The 25,961-nt window shown below is 46.0% G+C and overlaps 1 protein-coding gene across 10 annotated transcripts in view; it reads left to right on the top strand.

Annotated features, from left to right (window-relative positions):
• ZMIZ1 (zinc finger MIZ-type containing 1) overlaps nt 1-25,961 on the top strand; it is a 407,596-nt gene that overhangs the window by 329,990 nt on the left and 51,645 nt on the right. The window contains exon 1 of one of the 10 annotated variants that reach the window (XM_066600363.1): nt 13,670-13,804. The exons of 7 other annotated variants lie outside the window; for them this stretch is intronic. Coding sequence is in view for 1 of the 3 variants with exons in the window: in XM_066600361.1 (XP_066456458.1) it covers nt 24,060-24,123 (64 nt within the window). In the remaining 2 variants the exon portion in view is untranslated. Of the gene's footprint in view, nt 1-13,669; nt 13,805-13,866; nt 14,209-23,835; nt 24,124-25,961 lie in introns of those variants that run through there. 2 more of the 10 variants (XM_066600364.1, XM_066600361.1) reach the window with 2 other exon arrangements.

The following is a 25,961-nucleotide window of genomic DNA, read 5'->3' as shown; positions in this document are numbered from 1 at the left end:
TGGGATTGACAAGGCAACTGTTAAGTGGATTCAGAAATGGCTGAGTGATCGTACTCAGAGTGGTCATAAATGGCTGCACATCCAAGTGGAAGAATGTATCAAGTGGGGTACCACAAGGCTTTGTCCTAGGCCCAGTGTTCAACATTTTTATAAATGATCTGGAGAAGGGAATTGATGGGAAACTGATCAAATTTGCTGATGACACAAAGCTAGGAGGGATAGCTAACACAAAGGAAGAGAGAGAGAGAGTATTCAAAAAGATCTAAAAAAGCTTGCACAGTGGGAAGCGACTAACAGAATGGTATTTAACAAGGAGAAATGCAAAGTTCTACTTCTGGGCAAGAAAAATGAAGAAAGCACATGCAGAACAGGAGGAATTGAGCTAAGCAGCAGCACATGTGAAAAAGACTTGGCTATACTAATAGATCATAGACTGAACATGAGTCAACAATGTGATGCAGCAGCAAAAAAGGCAAACACAATTCTGGGATGTATTAGGAGATGCATAGAGTCTAGATCACGTGAGGTCATTATCCCTCTCTACCCTTCCTTAGTCAGACCTGATCTAGAATACTGTGTCCAGTTCTGGGGACCCCACTTAAAAAAAAAGGTATAGACAAACTAGAGAAAGTTCAGAGAAGAGTTACCAAGATGGTAAGCGGTCTGCAAATCATTTCCTATGAAGAACGGTTAAAGGATCTGGGAATGTTTAGCTTGCAAAAAAGAAGGCTGAGAGGAGACTTAATAGTGGTCTACAAATATCTGAAGGGTTGTCACACTGCAGAGGGATCAGCCCTATTCTCATTTTCACAAGAAAAGACTAAAAGCAATGGGATGAAACTGAAAGGGATGAGACACAAATTAGATATTAGAAAAAACTTTCTGACAGTGAGGGTGATCAGTGAGTGGAACAGGTTACCACGGGAAATGGTGAGTTCTCTTTTAATGGAAGTGTTCAAACAAAGGCTGGACAAATATCTGTCTATATCTGTCAAATATTCTATGTATCAATTTATGTCCTGTCATGTGGTATGAGTTAGGCTATAAATGTGAGTGCTTGAGAGCTGGAAAAGGTCCATGCCTTCTGGGTTCCTGAACAAGAGTGCCGGCTGCATGAGGGTACCTTCAACTCTGATGCAGTGAAGGATGGAAGAAGAGGAGAGGTTCCCTGGACTGCCTGATCTGGAATTAGAGAGGAGTGAGCCCCAATTAGAGAGAAAGCGTGAGAGAATTAAGTGGAGTTTTTCCCAAGGCCCAATGCAGAGCTACTCTTCTTCAATTGTTCACACTCGAACGTCCTGAAGTCTGGGACCGCCAAGTGGAGGTACTCTTCTCCAATTGTTCATGGCCAAGCGTCCTGAAGTCTGGGACCGCCAAGTGGAGGTACGCGTCTTCAATTGTTCACACACAGGCGTCCTAAAGCCTGGGATCGCCGTGTGGAGGTACTCCTATTCAAGTCTGTCTAATGCCTACACGTGGAAGATTGTCTAATTTGCCTTGTACTGCTGAAATTTAAGTAAAGTTGTTCCAGGCCGTGACCGTTCCCAGGGTCCTAAGGTACGCAATATCTGTCTGCGGCTTATTCTCCGCCGAAGGTTGTTCTGGTGTGTATCGGAAAGGTGGTGTCACCCACGTCAACCACTATCCCTGTTCTACCGTTTATTGGGCATCCCTCTCCATGGGGTGCCCTGGCTGAGTCTGCGTGCCTCCCTCTGGGAGGAAGCGTGGTAAGTGCCGCCGTGACAAGCCAGCATCTTACCCTCCCCGCTCCTCAATGTATGCCCTGTGTCCAGGGTCACCCTACGGGACGCTGCAAATGTATTTCACTGGGACACAAAATCTGCAAATAAAAGAAAAAGGTCATGAAAAATCTAGCTCTTCACTTACTGGTTCTTTCCATGATTCCTTGGCTGGAGAGACAGAAGGCCGGTGTGGACTATCTGAAGGTTTGGAATTTAGCCTTCCTTTTTCTCCACTAACGGCTGAACACTGAAGGAGATTACTGCTGCAGCAAGCCGACCCCCAGCCAGAAACAAAGCCATTTAAAATGACTCCCCTAGGGAGGACACAGAAGATAACGGTTTTGCTTGAAGAAAAAGCGCTTACCCTACCCCCAAAATTATACTTCTGGAGATCATTGGGGATCTTCCCATAAGTAGCTCTGTCGCTGCTGCCCGTTCAGTGGTAGTCATGAGCTGTGAACCTGTACAAATGAGAACTCTGCAGTAATTCCCACTTATCCACTGGATAGGTGATGACTGCTAATTGGGTCCAACTGCCGACACCCCACCAATCTCAGAAACTGGGGACCCCGATCACTGGCTTCCTCCAGCTGCAAGGCCAAGGCTCGGAGGAGTGAGTGACTGTCAAGCAGGCGCCCTGCTGCTCTCTTCCAAGTCTATGGTACTGATGAACATGACCTTGTGTGTAAGTCGGGAACAATGGGGATCAGCCACATGAGTGTGTTGTCGACCGATGTAATCGTACACATCTGTTGATTACCTAGACAGGTAGCACACGCCGTCTACAGATCAGCCTGTGTACGTGTTCCTGAACTGTATGACTGTCCACATTGAGGTTTGTGTAGGTTTATATATTCTCACCTTCTTACCATATTGTTTCCTTCAAAACTTTAAAATAGCACATTTTTAGGTCAGCTAGCTAAATATTTGGCAAGATGCCTGGAGCATTGCCTGCAGCTCCTCAACCTCTCGGGTGTCTCAGTCTTCTCACGGGAGGGAGCATGTTACAGACGTGGGGCAGGAGAAGGAATGCACCACCCATATTCACACTTTGCAAGTCCAATGCATATCTGGAGATCTGCATCCCCTCTAGTTCTCACTGCAGTCTGATTGTAGGGCAGCTTCCCTCTCTAGAAAACACAGGCTATGACTTTCAGATAAACGAAGGCTGAAATACATCCAACCAGGTTAAAAATATCCCCCAGATTAGCGTGTTGGAGGAGGGCGCTCGCCCCGCATGCCAGGGTATTTATATAGCCGCTATTTGTAGTTAGCAGAAACTGACGAACTGGAAAATTTCATCTGCACACTGATTTATTTTTGTGTTAATTACAAATTCCCTTTGGTGCCTCCACGGCCGTAAGCAAATGTCTGCGCTTCACCTCCGTTTACTGGTACAATAATATGGATGATGAGGATTCCCGACAGTTGTCGTCGTCCCATCGCCATCCTTCGTTAAGGGCTTATGGTCAGAATATTAAATAATTGGAGACGAACTCTTCGGAAGAGACAAGATACCTGACAACAGCATTGAAGACTATTGTCATTAGGCAGCTTAGCGGCAGTCTCATCATGTCATTCATACTGCTACTTATTATAAATGCTTACATGTAAAATATTAACCCTTTAGTAAGTGGCCTGTTTTGTGTCTTAAGGACCAAGAGATTTTTATGCACTGCGTATAATCTATAAAATGCTTAAAAATGATTTTTAAATGCTTGCGGGTGATCGCGGATTGTAAGGTTCCTCCGCGTAGATGTGCACGGATGCAATGCGGATCATCCGCACTAAAAAAAATCCGCAACCCTCACCTCCCTAATTGTTTCTAACCTTCAAATCCTTCATTTAAATGTATTTGCTGATTGCTGCGGATCCTAAGCTCTGATAGAGATGAATGGAGCCACATCCACAATGAAATAGAGCAGACTGCGGTTTTAGATCCGCGCGGATACTAAATAAATACAATAAAATCCGAAGACCTAAAATAATTTGTGGAAGCCCCATTCGTTTCTATGGGCGGCAATCTGAGGCTCAAATCTGTGCGGATTCCACAAATCCGCAGGTGGACATTGGGCCATAGATGTGTGAGTGCTTATTATTTTTTGAGACAAGTTGCAAACTTTAACAGCGGCACTCTGGGCTACATTTAAAGTGTTGTATAAATTTTAGTTGGTGGGGGGTGGAGATCATAAAAATGGCCAGAAATTCTGGTATTGTTTTGGGGTTTTGTTCTTACAGCGTTCTCCATTCAGCAAAAATAACCTGATAACTTTTATGTTTAAGTTTATGTTTCTTATAGGCGATGACAGGTTCATTTAAAATATTTCTTCATACAGAAACGCATCTGTATGTACAGGGGATCTGCACATGGTATGGTAAGCATACAGCACCCGGTTGTAACTATCAAGTATCCTGTCTGCTGAGGCTTTTCCCCTGGCTGCACAATTCTCAAGGTTCTCACTGAAGAAAAAAGTGTTTGTAAACTAAAATGAAAACCACAGTAGATCTACCTGGAGGATTGGGCAACACCCGCAGGAATCCTATGCTAACTAGGTCACACTTGAGAGCAGTGGAGCTGTAACTGTGGGCAGCTTCCTTGCTGTTCAGTGAGATTCATAGATGGTGAGGACTTTTCTCCCATCTGGTGGTGGTGATGGGATTCCGAGAAGGTCACACTTAGTTTTCCTCTTTAGATAGGTCCTAAAGCACTATAATACTATTACCAATCACTGCAGTTAGGAAATATCTTGTATGGTACACACATATTATAACTGCTTAGGTGGGGGCAGGGGGTCTGTATCTCAGTTATGTAGTTCTGCTTTCAGTATTGCACCACCGTGACTTTTAGTTGAAGAGAAGCACTGGGTCAAGGTAGACATTTACCTGCAGGCCAATGCTGCTGCTTCCGTGTCTCTACTTTTGGAGGCAGCAGGGTTAAAGGGGTTGTCCCGCGCCGAAACGGGTTTTTTTTTTTTTTAACCCCCCCCCCCCGTTCGGCGCGAGACAACCCCGATGCAGGGGTTAAAAAAACCACCCGCACAGCGCTTACCTGAATCCCGGCGGTCCGGCGTCTTCATACTCACCTGCTGAAGATGGCCGCCGGGATCCTCTGTCTTCATGGACCGCAGGGCTTCTGTGCGGTCCATTGCCGATTCCAGCCTCCTGATTGGCTGGAATCGGCACGTGACGGGGCGGAGCTACACGGAGCCCCATTCAGAAAAGAAGAAGACCCGGACTGCGCAAGCGCGGCTAATTTGGCCATCGGAGGGCGAAAATTAGTCGGCACCATGGAGACGAGGACGCCAGCAACGGAGCAGGTAAGTATAAAACTTTTTATAACTTCTGTATGGCTCATAATTAATGCACAATGTACATTACAAAGTGCATTATTATGGCCATGCAGAAGTGTATAGACCCACTTGCTGCCTCGGGACAACCCCTTTAAAAGAAACCCATAACCACCATCTCTCCTTTAAAACTGACTTCACTATCTTGCAGAGGATGAAAAATTAATTACTTCCACTGCCCTGTTTGTTTTCCTTATGAGCCTGTATATCTCTGTAGTTTGGTTCTAAAGTTATCATGTGCTACATGCACCATAGCAAAGAAGAGTTCTCTGGTGGAGAAGAGTCACTGATTCCTGATTCAAGCTAACCACATCCTCTTCCTCTTGAAAGACAGCTTGTTGCATCTCTGTTACGCAGGAAATCCTGCTTATCAAGAGAAAATGGCGTGGTTAGCTTGGTACTCATGAATTGGTGTGACTTTTTTCAGCCGATTTGCATACGGCATGGCGTAACTGCGGAACAAGGTTGCGGAGGTACATGGGCTCGTTGGTAAAAGAGGAGGGCATCAGAAGCGATTGATGCTTTATCACCTTCCAGCCGGTGAAGGTAGGTTTAGGGGTGAGGTCCTGATGACGGGTACCCTTTAAGTAGAGATCATGTATCATCATTGTATGTTAGGTCATGGATTCCTGTAAATTTTGCTCTTGGTTTTTTATTTATTTTTAGTTAGCCCGTACATCTAGAACTGCGAATTGTTGCCATGGTTATGTCGAGCTGGGAGAGCTGGCATCTCTCACTGGGTCACTATTACCTCCTGTCGATGGGCTTACACATTCAGTGTTGTGGAAAGGCATTTTGTGCTACAAATCATCAGACTTTGGAATTGAAAGGCTTTTTATTTGAGGTCTCTTAACTGGAGTTGTCTATTATAATGTATGAGAGCGAGCATTGCCTTTAGCGAGTATCTCCCCGGCTCGAAACTGCAGGCTCGGGTGCCGGCGCGGTGAGTAGCGGCTGTCAGCAGGAGGGAGCGGGGGGAGAGAGGGAGCCCCGCTCTCCCCCGCAGCTCCCTGCCCGCTGCCGGCACCCGAACCTGCAGTTTCGAGCCGGGGAGATACTCGCTAAAGGCAATGCTCGCTCGAGCAATTGCCTTTAGCGAGTATACTCGCTCATCTATAATGAGAGGCCTTTAAATCTATTCCAAAACTCTTTAGATAGAATTTGAACGTGCTTGCTTTTGCTTTTCCCATGCCTAGCCATCATTCCATTCACTGACAATTTTTCCTTCTCACATCCTTTGTGCACTTTCTGCACAACCACTGTGATTTCTCACTATTTTCTCCAACACTTGCTCACTGGTTTAATGGCCCAGAGCCGGTCTACAAATTACAGATTAAGCAATGGCAAGGTTGTTGCTTGCTTCTAGATGAACTGTATGTCCATTTACAAGTGTTCACTGCTGTTGTGTAGGTTCTTGAGTTCTCCACCTTCCAGAGTGTGCCATTGGGGTTTGCTTCTAGTATTTGCATCTCTATAGAATCATGATTCACATTACCTGAATTAAAGGGGTGAAAACACATTTATCCATCCATCCATGCCCCCTTCACCTGATCGCCTGTCACACTCTGGAGGTCTCCTCTGTGTATTCCAGTCAGTTCTATGCTTTGCAGCCCCCTTATCAGGCATCATCTTGAAGGTGAGATATTTTACTTTGCGTCAATCCTATGATGCATCAGCCCAGCAATGGTTAAGGCTATACCATTTTTGCCTGCAGGGGGGAAAGTTTCATTATAATTACCTTCTATATTCCCCTCCATAAGCTACAGCCCATAAGTATACAGTCAGGAGGATTAGCTGTGATTTCGTCTATAATAGTAGTGTGACAGGAGCTGTGATCCTCATTAGTAAGGCTGCCTGTCCATGGGCGACGCGGAATATCGCTAGCGATATGCCACCCTGGGGGAGCAGGGGGGACAAATGACAGGTGTCCGCGGTGAGCCTATTTGATAGATAAGCTCACCGCGGAGAATCGCTATGATTCTCTGCTCATGGATGTCAGGCTGCGCTTTCCATAGGTAAGTCTATGGAAAGCGTTCACTGCGTTACCTGCGGCTGGATTATCACCGCGGATAACGCAGTGACATATCACCTGTGGACAGGAGGCCTTACTGTGTTAAGTGTCTGTGTTCCCCTGTAAGCAGTTTCTGTGGCAGATCCATGTAACAGCATCATACTAAGAGCTCTTTCACATGAGCGTATATCGGCCGCAGTTTTCATGGCTGGCCCATATATGCTACCATCTGATGCATTGGATTCCAATGTATCAGTTCAGATGGACGTATTCCCGCAGCGTAAAAGCGCCCGGACAGCCAATATAGCGCCGGGCATTTTAACGCCAGGCGGGAAAGATAGTCCTGGAACTCTTTTTCTGGACGTAATACGTCGAAGGCTGCATAGACTCTTTAAGGGTGCCCAATGACCGCTGCCAGAGAAGGGAGGTGGGAGGGAGTTTAGCAGCGTGACTGCTAAACTCCCTCCCTCTCCTCTCCACCCCTTGCCGAGCTGTTTGCAATAGGATGGTCGGGGTGGGTGCAGAGCTAGTTGCTAAGGCCCCCATTCCCGCCCACTCCCATCACAGGCTGCCGACAGGGAGCCGGAGTTGAGCACACTTGCTCCCACCCCATCCCACCTCCTCCCTTTGCCGAGAGCTGGTGAGGGGAAGACAATTTAGCAGAGCTAAACTGTCTTCTCCCACCTGATGGCATTGCGGGCTCGGCGTATATGCGCCGGGCTCGGGCCATCTGAACGGGCACACAAGCGTTAATTTGTACGCCCGTTTGCGTGTAAAAACGCTAAGGCCCGTGTGAAAGAGACCTGACTGAGGAACTGACTAGAAAACGGGACACATAACCCGAAGTAGATCCAAGCTGGTCAGAAAGGAGATCACATGACCATTTGAGGAGGAAGAGGTCGGAGACACAGACAGAAAGAAATAGCTGACCAAGATAACATACTTGGGTGGGGAGGGGGGTGGTACATTATGAATGAATAAAACAAATTCCTTTAAGCAAATGCATCATTAAAGGGACGGATTCATATGTTGGAATTAATGAACCAAGCTTCTGGGAGATTGAAGTTTATAGTTCTGTATTTAATAATATGCTAGACAAGAATATGATCAATATACTGTCAAACAGTGCGCACTTTTAGACCATGGTCACACGAGCGAATGGTAAAACGCAGTGTTTTACCAGGGTGTGGAATGGTGTATTATCACATTTTATGCCTGCGTATGGCAGAGCATGTTCTGCATCGGCTTCCTGTGAGTGGAACTGTGAAAATCTATGTATTTGATTTACCACGTATTTGATGCGCGCACATTGTGCATGTAATACGCAATTAAAATATGCTTATATGAGTCTGGCATTAAGTAGCAATTTACATTTGACCGGCCATAGATCCATGCCCAATTTAACTGCTGTTAGAGGAGTAAGACCCCTTGTATCTTCATATATTTCACCCAAGTCTTTGATTTATATCATTGTGATCACCTGGGCATGTGTTTATTTTTTTTGTCCATTTACATTTGGAAATGTATCTTACTCTATTCAATGGGGTTTCAGCACCTGACTGTACGGCAGTCATTTGGCCTGAAATAAGAAAAAAATAGTCTTTTTCAATCCATTCTCTTTTTTTCAGTTTACACCCTGATTGCATTTGCATATAAAACATTGAACTTTTAGGATGGCTTTACCCCTGGTGTGCTACATTCAGTTACAAGGTCCTTTATCAAACTAGCGACTGAGACAATTCTATTAGTTTGTCCTGCATGACTAGATTATAATTTATAAGCTCCAACAGTTATCAATCAAAGTTGTTTCCCTTTGGTGGCCGCTACCTGCTTACAGTCTGTTGTTGGCTCCATTCTCTGTGCTATTTTTGGTCCCCTTTTAACACGTACACCGGGAAAAGCCCCGACATACATGTAATGGAAGATGTGACAGATGCCAATGTTAGGCATCCATATCATAGAACTATTATGCCTCAAGGCTGATACATTAAATGTACACTTGTGAGAGATGCCATCCAATATGGTATCTTTTTATTGAATACTTTTTTTACAGAAATGTACGGGATGTAATAGTGTAGTATAATAAGCTAGTTCTTGCAGAAAATGGGGGCAAACAACATATTATGAAGTTAGTTTATGAAGAAAGGTTTACGTAATTAAGTTGTAAATTCGCTGACTCAAGGGAAACGGGTGATTGGGGGGGGGGGGGGGGGGGGACAGCAATATAACCAGAGGCGTTGCCTGAAAGGGTCGGTTTGTACTTTGTCCTGGAGCTCCTGTGTACTCCTTGGGAGATGCAGCTTACATAGCAGAACCGGATAAACCAGCTTCAAGCTGACTCATTACATGCAGGTTGTCTACAAGTCTTCTGATCCCAACAAGAGTGCACAGAGAGTAAGATTGACATCTTGGGCAGATTCCAGGAGTTCAACCAAGAATAGACTGTAAGTAGAAAAAGTACAGTTGTGGATAAGGACACGCCACAGATGATCCCAGTTAAAAGAAGACGCTACTGTAAAACAGTGTTTGCAGCAACCATTAAGCAAGTCATTAAAGGTGTTGTACCACGATCATAAATTATCCCCTATCCACAGCATAGGGGGCAACTTGGTAAGTAGTGGGGGTCTCACCGCTGAGAACCCTAGTGATGTCGAGAATGGGGGTCCCATGTTCCCTGTCATCCTCACTGCAGGTTTACTGCCCTCCTTGCAGGGAGGAGGAGACTTAATAAGTGTGGTGGTTGTGCAAGCGCACTGAGGGACAGTGGAGATAGCAGAGTGGCAAGTGCTTGGATATTTTAGTCAGGCCCTTTGAAATTAACGGAGCACCGACCATGCATGCCCCACCAGCGCACCCTTCATTCTGAAGTCTGCAGAGCGAGTAGTGACACCACAGTATAAGGCAGAGATGGACACTGGGGACCGTTTTCGAGATCGTCGGGGTCTCGGCAATAAGGCCCCTACCAATCAGAAAGTTATTCCCTATCCTGTGGATAGGAGATAACTTGTTATCCTCATACAACTCCTTTAAAGGTGTTTTCTGGGATTACGATATTGATGATCTATCCTCAGGTTAGGCCATCAATATTTGATTGGTGGGGTTTGCTGCCTTGGACCCTTGCCAATCAGCTGTTTGAACCTGGCTTAGTGCTGTTCATTTAATAGCAGCTGTGCCTAATATAGCTCCTTCCTGTTCACTTAATGGGATTGAGCTGCACATAAGCCACAGGATGAATGAACATGATGTCACCAGCTCGAGAAGAAGCCTGCTGATTGTGGGGTCCCAAATGGCAGACCCTATTCATGAGCTATCCCGAGAACATAATTTGTTTACAAGCTGAAAGTAAGTCAACTCAATGCCAAATACATATAGTAACATAATATTTTAGGGCGAAAAAAGTCATATGTCCATCCACTTCAGCTTATACCCCAATGTTGATCCAGAGGAGGGGAAAAAAAACAATGAGGTAGAAGGCAATTTTCCTCATTTAAGGGGGAAAAAAATGTAATATTACAACACAGGCTCGGTAGTTTGGGGGCTAATATAGTATTCTTCAGAAAAAAGAGGTTAAGGCTGGGTTCTCACAGGGCTGAATCCCGTTGGAAATCTCATGGTTTTGCCGCAGCGAAAAGCCGCAAGATTTCTGCCGGGAAAGCGCAGCTTCAAAACCCGCAGCACTTAGCCACGGGTTTTGGAGCGGCTTGACAGCATACTTTTCCGTTGCAGCCGGTGCTTCTATAGAAAGAAGCGCGGCCGCAACGGAAAGAAGAAATGGACCTGCTGCGGCCGGGGAATCCGCAACGCCGGCTTTGCAACGGTGGATTGGCCGTCCGGTGTGGACGAGATTTTTGACAAATCTCATCCATATGGCTGGCTAATTCAGGAATTAGCGGCCGCAGGCGGATGTGCCACAGTGAAATTCAGGACGGAATCTCCGCAGCAAATCCGCCCTGTGTGAACCCAGCCTTACAGGTAACAGAAAGGAATGTAGGTAGAACGTCCTTCAAGGAAATGTAATGAAAGGAATATCAGAAATACCATGTCAGTCCAACCTTATATGAAAGATGTTCATTTATCACATCGTTCTTGGTAGTTTATAGCACATTCTTAACAAATACATCTGTACAAACATATATCAATGCTTTTAGCGGTTTCATATCATATTAAATTGTATCTCTGGTTGATTAACAACTTTCTATAAATCAATAGTACAAGACAAGACATTTTTTAATATATCCTATTACAGAAATTATCTATTTTTCCACTTATCCAACTTTTTTTTTTCTTCCTCCCTCCCTTTTTTCTTAACTTCTCACTCATTCAGAATTCAGTAATACAATCTGTACAGCACAGAGGAGATAGATTTTCAGCTTTGCTGAGAAATCGGATTACAGCTGACCATAAGTATATGGAGAGGGTTGGGAGTAGGAGACTAGCTGCTGTGATGTTCTCCTACACAACATACAGAATTGATGTTGCTTCTTTCTTGCCAGGAATTTATGATAACGTTAATAAAATGATATTGTAACCTAACCACTCAAACAGTATATAGACATGTGAAGAACTGCAGTCTACACTTCAGCCACTAGAGGGTGCTGGTCTTAAACATCTGTGAGCGCTGCTCTGCAGCTTTTTACATTATATTGTTTACTTTACTTTATGACATTGCTTATGATGAAACCGATACAGACATCTTGGAACTAAATCTATTTATTCATTCTTGGGTGCTCTAAGGTTTGTGCATTTTAATACCTGCAATCCTAAAATAAACTTACATTGTGATTAGAAGTTAAAGTTTTAAATATAGCCATAGTCCATGTTTCTGTGTATTTTTAGGTATCTGTCCATTTAGTACAATTAGAACGAATAACTAGTTTACATATTCCTTTATTATCCGGGATAAATTTACATTTGCAATGTTAATGTTGTTGTCGTTAGCTATTTAGTTGTTCACGACCCTCAGCAACCCTAAAGGCGAGCTCCCTCCATGTTAATGTTACTTGATTTAAAATGTTGATCGAATTCTCAATGGCGGTACGTGTCTAGAATAAGCGGTGCGTGTCTAGAATGGGCGGTAGGTTCCAGAATGGGCAGTATGTGTCGAGAATGGCGGTACATATTTAGAAAGCATGGTATGTGTCCAGTGTCCTCTGTTTTTTCATTTTATTTTCTAGTGCAAACTGTCCCCTCTAGCTGGATTCAACCTGAGTTCTAGGCTGTACCCACCAGTGGTTGGTTACTGTGGATGCAATCTTGGTTTCTAGGCTGTACCCACAAATGGTTGGTTACAGTGGATGCTCTCTTGGATTCTAGGTTATACACACAAGTGGTTGGTTACAGAGGATGCTCTCTTGGATTCTAGGTTATACACACAAGTGGTTGGTTACAGAGGATGCGCTTTTGGTTTCTAGGCTGTGCCCACAAGTGGTTAGTTACAGTGGATGCTCTCTTGGGTTCTGGGCTGTGCCCACAAGTGGTTGGTTACTGTGGATTCGCTCCTGGGATCTAGACTGTGCCCACAAGTGGTTGGTTACTGTGAATGTTCTCCTGGATTCTAGGCTGTGCTCTCAAGTGGTTGGTTGCTCTGGATGCTCTCCTGGGTTGTAGGTTATGCCCGCAAGTGGTTAGTTACTGTGGATACTCTCTTGGGTTCTAATCTGTGCCCACAAGTGGTTGGTTACTGTAGATGCTCTCTTGGGTTCTGGGCTGTGCCCACAAGTGGTTGGTTACTGTGCATGCTCTATTGGATTTTAAGCTGTGCCCACAAGTGGTTGGTTACTGTGGATGCTCTCCTGGGTTCTAAGCTGTGCCCACAAGTGGTTGGTTACAGTAGATGCTCTCTTGGGTTCTAGGCTGTGCCCACAAGTTGTTGGTTACAGTGGACACTCTCTTGGATTTAGGCTGTGCCCAGAAGTGGTTGCTCTCTTGGGTTCTAGGTTGTGCCCACAAGGGGTTAGTTACTGTGGATGTTCTTCTGGGTTCTAGGCTGTGCTCTCAAGTGGTTGGTTACTGTGATGCTCTCTTGGGTTCTAAGCTGTGCCCAAAAGTGGTTGGTTACAGTAGATGCTCTCTTGGGTTCTGGGCTGTGCCCACAAGTGATTTGTTACTGTGGATTCGCTCCTGGGTTCTAGACTGCGCCCACAAGTGGTTGGTTACGGTGGATGTTCACTTAGGTTCTAAGCTTTACCCACAAGTGGTTGGTTACTGTGGATGTTCCAGGCTGGCAGCGTTGTTGATATCTTTCCCAGACTCTGTGGCTGCTCTGTGAAGGCAGAACCTAATTTGCAGTGTATGAGTGATCCCTGCATCATGTACTTAGCCCCCTCCCCTGACTGCAGCTAGATGGGACATGCTATCACCCTCATCTTGTTATCTCTCCCCCGCGCTTCACTTGCAGCCGGTAGGTTGTTTCTGCTCAGCTGGTTGGCTGGCAGCCACACACCTCCCAGTGGCTTCGGGAGTGAAGGGGTTAAGGGATCTGGCCTAGCCCCTCCCCTCCGTGTAAGTTTTGTAATGTGAGCTGGTTTTTTTTTTTTCCTCCCTTTCTCTCCTCTGCCCCCCCCTCCTCCTCCTCCTCCTCTGTCTCTCCTCTCTGCCTTCTGGCGAATGACTGAGGCTGGCTGAGTGTGACTGTGTGTGTGCCGGGTGTGTGGCTGCAGACACGGACCTGGAAGGCTTAGATACTCCTGCCGCATGCTGCCGAGGTGAGACAAGCCCTTCATCCGGGGGAGACCGCAGCGCTGCGCCGGGGATACATTGTGTCTGCTGGGTGAACTTCCAGGGCTGCATTGTCTCTGGAGGCTGCTACACTGTAGCCGTAAGCAGGGAGCCCGGCTGCCGGGAATCTGGAGACGAGCAATCAATAATTGATGAGTTGTGCAGAAGCCGGTCGGGGAGAAGCTGAGCGGGTGTCCGTGGAGGGGAGGGCAGCGGCGGCAGGAGGGGAGCCGCTGCTGCGGACATGAGAGGCTGCCCGGCTTTTGTTCTGCATCGGGAGGTCGCCTTGCCTGGAAGTGCTCGGAGACATATGTGGTCCCCCCTCTGCTACAGGAGGAGTGGAGGGGTGGGGGGGAAGTCAGCCACAGGACTGGTTTGAATAAACTTGTGGGTAAGTAGCTCTCTTATTTGGGAGGAGGGGGGTAAGCAGGAGGGGGAGGATTCTGCTGTCTATACATTGTATGCCTTTGAAATAGTGCATTGTGGGTGGAGAGCTGCGGTGCATGGAGAGATGATGCTATGTGGAAGGGGAGGCGGGCCTAGCCCCTGTACTGTACTGCAGCACCTCGCAGGCCCCCGGTGCTCCTGGGATATTGCACTGTGAAATATCTGCAGCAGACAGGTGGAAATGCTTTCTGATTATCCACTCCTGTACCTATCAACAGGACACCGGGGTGGTTGGTTTTCCTTTTTCCAGACGTCATTGCGCTTTGTTTAGTCATTATGATGTCATGTAACCATGATCTTGAAAGAAAGTTAGCGGACGGTGTCCCCCTTTGGGGCGGACTACTTTACAGGAATCCATGAAGTGTCAGGCATTTGTGTTGTAATCTTTATATTGTTGCTTCATGGGGCTCCTGCCTCTTGGGTATAGTATTTGTCTGGAATGATACATGGATTTTCCTTGAGGTGCTGAGCCCACCTTCTGTTAGTTGGGAAACAGTATCTGATACTACGGTTGTATGTAGCGACAAGTAATGTGTGCCACTAAACAACTCTGTAAGGGTGCTTTCACTGTAGCGGGTTTTTTGACTGATCCTTTTTTAAAAGGGAAATCGGGAAACAGAAGTAAAATGGAAAGCTTTACACTTTCATACGATCTTCAGCCTTGAAAACCTCTTGGTGGTTCTTCAATGAACGTGACTCAGTGGTCACTAATGCCTTGCAATCCTGGAGTCCTAGGTCCAAATCTCATTAAGGACAACATCAACTTTGAAAACTTCCACAGAACTCACCCTTGGTCATATGTGAACCTACAACTCCAGCACTGCAAGGCACCAGTGCTAAGGACTGAGCCACCACAACTTGTTCTTTAATTGCCAGAGAAATAGATGAGCTACAAGAACAGAATATAAAGCGATACTAAAGCCATCAGCCTTGGTCAGATGTGAACCTACAACTCCAGGACGGTATTATTGTATCTTGACGCCACCAGGAAGTACTGGTGGAGACAAGCTTGCCAGGGGGGTGACACCCCCTGTTTGTGATCGGCTGCACAGCTCGATCGGCTGCAGGTCCTGGCAGGCCACTAAGGTAATCCTGCAGCTGCAAGTCCTTTCCATCCACGGCGGCCTGCAGCTCTATTCCTTCACGGCACCTGCTCCAGGCGCACATTGGCCCAGCTAAAAGCCCCTTACCCGCCGACAGGCCAGAAGGTGGCACCCTACTCTGTGTTGAAGCGCAGAGCAGGGTCGGCATGAGGCAGCCTACACTGCCGTGAAGCAGCTTTGCCGGCAGCGCCCCCCACATGTGTGTTTCACATTGCAGTCAGCAGCAGGGAGGACACAGCGTCGGGGGTCCAGTAACTCACCGACTGCAGCCGCACATAGCACGACAATAGCAGGGAGCCGGCAGCAGCGCAGTACCCTCCCTTACATGCGTCCCCCGCACAGTGCATTAGGACAGCAGGGAGGCCTCAGCGCCGGGTCCAGGGGACAGGCAGTTAGCAGCGGTAACTGTGCTGAAGCAGAGCGCCGGCTAACGCACATGGCACGGCACTTCAGGCAGAAATGGAGTTTAGCACCTTCCAGGATCTTCAGTTATTGAGCCAATCGGGAGCTAGGGGTGTGATGGGGCATTCCTCCATGCAAGCCCTGTCAAACCCCCAGCCTCCGGTGGCGTCAAAATACAATAATACCCTCCAGTACTGCTAGGCACCAGTGCTAATGCCTGCGCTACCATGCTTGAGAAGAATAAACAAAATGAGAACATACAAACTCCATGTAGATGTTCTCCATCGTTAGACGCGAACCTAGACTCCCAGCGTTACAAGGTGTGGTGGCTCAGTCCTTAGCACTGTTGACTTGCAGTGCTGGAGTTGTAGGGTGACATCTGACCAACGGTAATGTCTGTATGGAGATTTTCAAAGTTGATGTTACCCTTGATGAGATTTGAATCTAGGACTGTGTATTATGTGCTTAAAACAGCCCGTGTGAATGAGCCCAAATACTTATACAACAGTTCCTTAATATTTTAAATTGTAGAAACTAGTCCTATTTTGGAGTCCAGTCACTGTGGCAGTGACCTGACTCCACTTGGCACAGAGCTGAGCTGTATACTTTCTGTATGGCCTCCTGTTAGTGAAGCTGCCTATACAAATGAGCAAAGTTAGCCGCACTTGCCAACTATCTTGCGTTTATGGGGTATGCCTATTGGGCATATTGAATTTCAACTCACCCGATTCTTTGTTCTCTTGAGAGATAAGCCAATGCCAGTGCTGTCAGCCAGCGATTTAAGGCAATTATACACCTTAAATGTCTGTTGGCTGAATGGTCGTTGGGTCATAAGCTTTACACTTCACACACTCCATACACTTGCCGACTGGGCTAAGCCATTGTGCATGTGTTCTCAATAGGAAGAGGGGAATAAGTCGCTGCTAGGCACCTTTTGATGGTGACTTATCTCCTATGGAGCAAAGGATTGGGGCATGTTGAAATTCCATATGCTATCTTTTAGCTGGGCAAGAATAGTTCACAGGAGGTAACAAGTCCATTGCTGGATATGTCTGATGTGCTCAGATATGATAACACCTTAGTATCGTAGGAAACGATACTCTATCACTCACCAACACTAGAAAGACTTGAAAACTTACCTGCCATGCCTAGAGGGATAGATCAGCTGTAGACAGGGATGCCACCTCTTCCACAAAAAAACACTCTAATGACATGGGTAAAAAAAGGGGTTTTGGGTTCTGGCTTATCCCACGGTGATCTACCAACAGGTGATGTAAGTTCAGGATAGTTGGATCGCTAAGCAACCATAAATGTAAATAGCAGGTGTGGAGAACCTGTAAAAAGGAGTTTTTTAAGCTTTTCCCGCATGGTATGCTAATTGTAACCAAACGGTCCAGTGGGCAGGCCAGACCGTCTTGGCTGCTAGAGTGGGTCCTGTAGCCGACCCTCACTGCCAGCATGATGTGGATTACATAGCACACAACGTCCACAGAGGTACTGAACTCTCACGCATGTGCCTGGAGATCGCAGCCCAACGGATGCACATAATAGAACATCAAATCTGCCCACAAAAGTTCCAAATGAACTGTGCATGCGCTGGGATATGATCCCCAGGCGCATGCCTGAGAGTTCAGTAGCCCTGTGGATGATAGTACGTCATCTACTTAACGCTGGCAGTCGGAAGCAGCGTTATGGGACCTACTCCAGCAGACAAAATGGTCTGCCCCACCCACCAGACCACTGGGTCACAATTAGCATGCAACGCCGGAAAAGTTTAAAACTCATTCTTGCAGATATGAATTAATCACTTTTTTTAACAAAATAACTCAGATGACAGGTTCCTTTTAAATATTACATCTTATTATAGAGATGGTCGATATTCTGTAATTAAGCAATAGATTTTTTTTTTTTTGAGAGTTTGTATTTAATGCTGTATTACTCGTATACCCTTATTAATGGGCTCCGTGAGTGAATCCACAATATTGTGGCCACAAAAATTCTGAGGTGCTCAGACTGTGCTGCCCGGTAGCATGTTCTTTTCTCTTGCGTCAATATATATGTTGAAGGCTGTAGTGTGCTAAGGAAGCTATAGATATAGTCTGCACGGGCTGTGAGCATTTCAAGTAGTAGCTGTTGTTTGCTCCCACTACTCTTCTGGTCTGATCTTCCACTGGGCTGCTCCCATCAGCCTTCTGCTCTAACGTTCTGCTGGGCTGTTCCTGCTCCCACTAGCCTTCTGCTCTGACGTTCTGCTGGGCTGCTCCCCCCCCCCCCCCCCCCCCCCAGCAGCCTCGTGCTCTGACATTCTGCTGGGCTGCTCCTCCCACCCCCCACCCCCCACCCCCACCCACCCCCGCAGCCTTGTGCTCTGACGTTCTGCTGGGCTGCTCCTGCTCCCACCAGCCTTGTGCTCTGACGTTCTGCTGGGCTAAGTTGGTAATAGAAGTAAAATGGCCCTTTTACACAGGACGACAGTCAGGTAAACAACTGTACGAGCGCTGATGTCACCGCTAAGGTCATTAACACTCGTGCAGAGCAATTACACTGACACATTTCACCGCTGGATCATGGGCTTCTTGTTCAGTGCTTCACCTTCTATTTGAAGCAGGGGCGTTGACACAGAGCGACAAGCGATGTTTTTACATTTAGACTGCCCAACTATCGCTTAAATTGATTAGTTTGAATGAATTTTGGGCGATAATCGTCCCATGTAAATGGCCCATTAGGAGTCACTACATGAGGTATGTTGCCCCTTTGATGCAACCCACTATAGTATTTGATTCGCAAATTACTGGCAATTAATATAGGGCCACTCCAACGATTAAAAAAATTTTTAAAAAATCATTTATTATGTAGCTATATCCCCCCAGTATATATGTCGGCTAGTGTTATTTTTTTCTTCTCAGATGGTCGTGATCTCAGTTCTGACCAGATCAAATCTACTTGGGGTTATGTGTTCATTTTCTAGTCAGTTTCTTAGTTTGTGTGGTGCAGTTACATAGATCTACCACAAAAATTGCTTAGAGGGGCCGACAGGCACTCCTGTCACAGTTACTGATTATGATCACATAGTGCCTGTCACACAGCTTTAATAGAGGAGACCACAGCTCATCCTCCTGGTTGTATAATTATAGACTGTAGCTTATTTAGGTGAATATAGAAGGTGATGATAAGTAAACTGTTCCTGCAGACAAAAAATGTATAGCTTTTGACTATTGCTTTGCTGATTCATCATGGGATTGATTGAAAGTGAAGGCGAAAAATCTCGCCATCAAGATGATGTCCGACAGGCATAAGACGGAGGGCTGCACTGCAGGGAAGTGACTGGAGTAAACAGAGAAGACCTCCATAATTATATAGTATGTTAGGCTGAATGAAGACAATGTCCACCCAGTTCAGCCTGTGCCTACCCCCCCCCCCCCCCCCCCAACCCCTTGTTGATCAAGATGAAGGTAAAAAAAAACCAACAAGGCAGATGCCAATTTAGCTCATTTGGAGGAAAAAATCCTTCCTGACTCCATAATGGCAGTCAGAATAATCCATGGATCAATGTTTGAGTGCTACCTAACTCCAAGTCCCGAATCAACAACCCCCGCTGGTCACCTAATGTCTATATTCTGTAATATCTAATCACAGAGGCAAAAATCTATTCAAGTGTAAGGCCCTTCACAGTATTGATTAAATAATTAAAACTAAATTTTATTGCAATTCATTAAAATACAACCCATGGGGCACCCCCCCCCCCCCCCCAAAAAAAAAAAAAAAAAAAAAAATTTGCAGCCCTCTAGGACTATGTGATGATGTTATTCCACCATTTAATGCATGAGGAGAAAAAACTCTAATCAGTAGACCATCCTGATGTATATTAGTGGAGCAAGATCAATTATTTTCCAACATCCCACTTCTGGGAAAGTTATGCTGATTACTGGTTATTAAGCGATAGGGTAACCTCCCATCACTTATATCAATTCTTCATGAACGTGGGTAGTGGATTTTCTTTTTCAAGAAGAAGTAGATTTTCTCCTTCATAGATAACTGCCACTATTCTCCAATGGGTGCTCCTGATATAGCTTATTGTCTCACGGAATGACCGTTTCTGTACTTCGTGTCTCACTTCATATTTATCTTCTGTATTTCGTATCAAACTTCATATATACCTTCGACGCGTTTCTCCGCTAATTACGCGGTTCATCAGGAAGTATATTTATTCCCTTATAGACAGGTTTAGAAAATAAACAGAATATATTTCTAATAGATAGTATTTTCTAATCGACGCATATAGGTCGTTTTGCTCAATCGACCATAAGATGGATCATGCCCAATATTCCACTCAGTCGCTTAAATGCTATTGGGAGCGGTGTAATGCCTAATTTGGTAATATGGCTCGTCTCTTTCTTACAGGAGGATGGGGTTTCTATAGTGTAAAGGTGGACCATGGATAAACTAATTTTGTGTATGACTAATTAGTCTCCAACTGGTCAAACCTAGGACATATTTGTGGATTTTATCGCTTAAACCACTCAATTCACCAATATCCCCCATTAATAGGTGTCAGTTCCTCTGGTTTTTGTGTGAGCTTCGTATTAATTTGTTGCTGTAGTGTAACCTTGTTCGTATGGATTCCTCAGAGGGAATAATATGCAATAGGAGGTATCAATAAGTTTCACTATGCCTATTGCAGAAGTGGTTTTTTTTATAAAATAATATCCCTGCCCTAAGATGTTGAAATCAGGGAATCCTCAACATAGTGGTTCATGTAACCAGAAATTAAAGCCACCTAGCAGGATGGTTGTTAATATTCCCCTCAAAGGTAGGTAGTTGCAAGAGGATGTTGAAGGGATATTCTGTAATATCATAGTGTCCTAAAAAGACATCTAGTCCCCTCTTAAACTCTATCGATTTTGCAATCACCACATCCTCAGGCAGAGAGTTAGTTCCACAGTCTCACTGATCTAACAGTAAAGATCCCCCTTCTATGTTGGTGATGAAACCTTTGTTCCTCTAGACATAGCGGATGCCCTCTTGTTACAGTCGCAGTCCTATGTATAAACAGATCATCTTTGTATTGTCCCCTCATGTATTTATACATAGCTATTTGGTCGCCCCTTACCTGTCTTTTTTCCAGGGTGAATAATCCCAGTTTTGATGGCCTCTCTGGGTATTCCAGTCCTCTCATTCCATTTATTAACTTAGTTGCCCTACTTTGTACCCCTTGCGAGAATCCGCGTCACCGCCCAGCATCGGCACATGATGTGCTGCACTACGCATGCGCGCTGGCTTACCAGACGGGACACTTGTGGGTTATCCGGACAGGTTCTCTGGAGGGCGCTGGGTCTGATTCCGCTGCGATATTTCGCAGGCAGAATCCGCCCAGGCCGTGGGCATGAGCTCTTAGTAGAGCGGGTTGGTTGTTCACCAGACAGTCGGCTAGTTGTCTGTAGAGAACGTGTGCATTTCACGTTGTCAGTTAATAGCCGGACTGACTTGCATCTATTTCTGTTCTTTGACAAGTTTTTTAGAATCCAGCTTTGTGACCAAATATAGATCTAGATATGGCCTCCTGCAGACAGCCGGGTCGGATTCCCCTGCGAGAATTCTCGCAGCGGGATGTGAACTGTGATCTGCTGCTCAATTGCTCCCGGCGTTTCGCTCTGCTCTGGGCCGGCTGCCACCCAGCCGGCACATGCGCAGAGGGGAGCCGGCGTGTCATTAGTGACGTTTCGTACAGAAATAGGACATGCCGTGATTTGTTTACCGCAAAAGTTTTCACGCGGTCAAATCGCGACTGTCTGCATAGGATTGCATTATGTAATGCAATCCTATGGCAGAGGGCACGGGCAGAAGTTATGCGGGGAATCCCGCCGTAGAATTTCCGCCCGTGTGCATTCAGCCTATTTCCAGTAGGGGCTAAACTTGTCTTATCCAGAATCCCATCACATCGTACTATGAGGGCCGCTGCAGAGCTGCGTTACCATCATGGTAACGCTTGAATTTTCATTAGGTACATTATTAAGCAGCGTCAGACTAAAGACCCTTTTACACGGTATGATAATTGTACAGGGTTGTTCAGATTCTGCGCTCCTGCGGGTATTTGAACGCTAGTCGTCCCATCTAACTGCATGCAGAAAACTGAACAACTGCCTGCTTACAGTGAATGGAGGCGGGTGGGAGAGAGAACGCTGTGCCTCCATGGTGTCTGCACTTTGAGCGATCCAACGTTACTCGCTCCTGTGTAACAGCCAGGACCGAGCTTCACTGGGACGAGAAATGGGCACCATTTGCTGACAACTCGTCCCGTGTAAATGGGCCTTTAGTGATTGAGCGCTGCAAGAGGGAGAAGTAGCTGAACTGACCCTGGTGCTGATGGGTTTTTAGAGCTAAGGTGTTTGATAGCGTAAGGCCCTTTTTACACGGAACAATTTGTCATTGAAAAAAATCTTTCAAACGAGTGAAAATGAAGTGTAAACACAGCCAAAGATCAAACTACGCACAATAAATTGCTCGCTTTTCATTTACTGTTCGTTTCATGCAGGCAGGCAAATCATCGCTGGCTACTTTTATAAAATATCTTTGGAAAAAAAATAAAATTTTCTGCCGCCATCTTCTGACAGCCATGACTTTATTTTTTCGTTGACCTAGTTGTGCGACTGCTCATTTTTTGCTGGACATCCTGTAATTTCTATGGGTACCATTTTGGAGAACATGACTTCCATCGCTCATACCTTGACCGATCAGCTGAGCGGGTGCATCTGATCAGTACCGCAATTGTCTGAGCAGAGAAATCTGCAAGTGAATGTGGCTGAGCTGCAAAAACGGATACAATCCATTAAACATGGCGTCAGTTTGTATAAACAAAAGCTTACAACTTCTTCTAATCTTGTTAAAAGCCTTATTTTTGCTGTGGCCTAAGGTTGGCTATGCACATTAGCTGCATCTTGGCCAAACCTGACCATTTTGGCAAGGCCAGCCACCCATCTAATGTTTGTAGACTGCCCCCTACCAGCAGTCAGATGTTGGATTTCAGTATTCCCCATAGTTTATTCTCCAGGAAGATAAGCCGCCATCGGAGGTGTCTGCCAGCAATTTACCACCTTATCATTGTGAACGCCAGCCCAGACATTGTATGCAAGTGTATGGGGGAGTCAGGAGAAATAGCTGATGCGCAAATGAGCTTTCAGCAGACAGCCAACGTGGGTGCATGGCCACCTTAATATCACAAGGAAAAAAAGCAAAAAGCATTGGAGGTCTGATGCAACCTGGTTATGATCCTATAACCACATTGCATCAGATGATATAAAAACACTATGGGTCCTCCAGCTCTACGAGGCCAGCAGCTCCAGCACATGGCCAGTCCCTGGTCCTACTTGTTGTGCTCTGCCTTTCCTCTCTCTACTCCTTCACGTATTTTGAGAAAAAGGTCTTTCCTGGGGCATCGCTACTCATTTTCCTGTCTAGCTATACACAAAGCAAAACAAGCAACTGATGTGCCGCTCACAAATCTTGGAGGGAGAACCTATAGGTGTTTACTAAAATAGACAAGTGGGGTTACGACTGGTTCGCTTTAAAAGCAGAATCTCTCCAGAATTGGGCTGCATTCACATGGGCGAGAATCTCAAGCAAATGTGTGTTGTGGGACGCACCAAGCTCGCTTATATATGAACTTCATTCTTTTGAATTGACATATTCAGGTGAGCGACTACCTTGTAGCATGTTCTATCTTCTGGCCTCACCCATTGTTTTCATTGGGACCGTTTAAGACTTTGCATGGTATTCGCATGCTGTGTGATGTGCATACGAGTGCGATGTAATGTTTCCCATTGAAATCAAAGGGAAACACTTGCAATCCTTTGAAGCACGTGAAGCGCACACCTGAGGATTACAATTTCCCAGAAGTGACGCAAGGCGGTTTTGAATGAAAAACACATGTTGACAAGCGTGATATCAGGCTGTTTCTCCGGGTGCTGGTGCATCTTGTCTCAACCGGAAGAATGGGTGGAGACATGGGTTGGCTGGGTTGATTTGGAGGGGAGGGTGAGGGACGCGTACAACAGCGCTCGCATCTTCCCTGCCGAAGCTGCTGTTATTGTCTCCCATCGCCACCCTGCTGCTTCTGTCAAGTGTCCCCGCTAGCCGTGCCCCCAACGGCACATGAGTTCCTGGCCCCGCCGTTGCTGTCAGCCTCCGCTGTTGCTGCCACCAGCTCCGCTGACACCGTGGTCCTCCCTGCCCTCCCATCTATGCTCCCGGCCCCTCTCAGTGTTTGTGATAACTTTGATGAAAACACAAACTTATGGCACCTCTTTCTGGACTTGCAGTCTTCAGTGGAACATTGCTCTCCCTTATGAAGTTGTTGGGTAAGTTTCCATAGTCCTCTGGCATTTGCTGAGGAGGCTGGCTAGTAGTAGTAGTAGCAGCAGCAGACAAGACTTCTAGACATTTCTTGCGTCCCATGACCTGTTGCCGGTATACGGCAAGCGAAGTCCCCGTCCCTCAGCAAACTCGGCCTCTTGCTGGCAGCTGCAGATACAGCAGAGTTGCGGTTTTTTCACAATGATGATACATAGACACTTTGGCTCCGACTCCACTTGAGCTTCGAGTTAGAATCCAGACGTTTTGGAACTCACTGAAAAGAATTCCAGTTTTTCACTGTTGGCTGCAATGTTTTTAGCTGTCACCTCCCTGGCATCATTAAAAGATTAACACTTTAATTGCCTGTGTACAGTGTAGCAGAGCAGTCTGTGTAGGTACGTCTGGCAACATTTGAAGTATTTTTATTTTCTGGTCTGTGTTTTAGGTTTAAATTCGGGGAAAAAATCAGGGTAAATCCCTTCCTGCAGCTGAGAATGGCCGGCAGCTCTGTCCCTGCCCCCACAAGTTGTCTGTCCGCCGTTCAGATAGTCCCTGCTGCTCTGTGTTTTCCCGCTGTGATGAGATTATTGTCTCATAGAAATTGGCCTCTTTAAAGTGACCATTACTGAATAGAGCCAGTCTGCAGCCCTTTCTACTGCCTTACAAATTGGCATATCAATAGGACCAGGTGGCTTAACCCCTACCGCTCTGTGCCTTCACTCTTGCCTCTTAGTTCTAGCGTTCTCTTATTCTATTCTTATCACATCATAAAAATGTATTCAGGCATCACACGAATGTAAAACGCTGCGGGGCCCTAGTGCTGGATCCGCATGTACCTTGTCACTTTCGTTTTCTTTTGTACTGCGGATAGTCCGCACCGCGCACCGTCAAACATCTGCAGTACAGATTATTTTTTTTAACTCGCGCTTTTTGCGCGACCTTTCTGCAATGTCGTTGCGGAAGGCCGGCATATCGATAGAAGCTGTCCGCACGGCGCTTGCTTCAATTTTTCCTCCACTTGCAGAAACCGCAATCGGTTTCCCATAGCGTGGTATTTGCTGTGGATCTGCGGTGCGGACGCCATTCATGGATTCTGCAGTAAATATCCGTCCGTAAGCAGGAGCTCTGAGTCTCTCTGCTTCTCTCCGTCTTCTCCTTCTATACTTCTTCTCCCCACCCCTTTTTTTCTCTATAGATTTCTATGGGTAGTATGAGAAATCACCCGCTTTCACTTTCTGTGTTTTGTCTTATCTCCGTTACTAAAAACGGATGTTGCTTGACAACAGCCAGCTAACCAAATAATGTAGTCTACTATAATGTAAAGCCAAACTTCCAATACCCCTACTGTGTAAATGTATATGCCTGCTATGGAATAATGCCTCAACAGACTAGACTTTGACCCACTGTTCATCCTTTTTGATAATTGACACACAGCCTATGAATGAGGTGTTTGCAATCGTTGATGTGTTTATAATCTTTAGTGTAATATGTTGCCTTTTTTAGGTGGACACATGGATGGGTAAATATGAGGAAGTCAAACTGCGATTAAAGGGGTTTTCCAGGACGCATATTAACACTAATCGCTTCAGTTATGCACGCTGCCGATTCCAGCCAATGAGGTGGCTGGAATCGGCACCACGTGACCACTCAGCGTGCACGCGCATTGCCTTCAGCAGCCGTGCACTACACAGTACAGTTAAGCAGACGTGCACTTCACACTACACTTAAGCAACACGGGGTTAGGTTTAGGGTTAGGGCTAGCTAAACCCTAAACCCCAACCCCCAAACCCCTAAACCCTAACCCCTAACCCCGTGTTGCTTAAGTGTAGTGTGTAGTGCACGT

This window comes from Eleutherodactylus coqui, chromosome 4 (genome assembly GCF_035609145.1).
Source record: "Eleutherodactylus coqui strain aEleCoq1 chromosome 4, aEleCoq1.hap1, whole genome shotgun sequence".
NCBI classification, from domain to species: Eukaryota; Metazoa; Chordata; class Amphibia; order Anura; family Eleutherodactylidae; genus Eleutherodactylus; species Eleutherodactylus coqui.
This window is presented reverse-complemented; position numbering and strand designations above follow the sequence as displayed.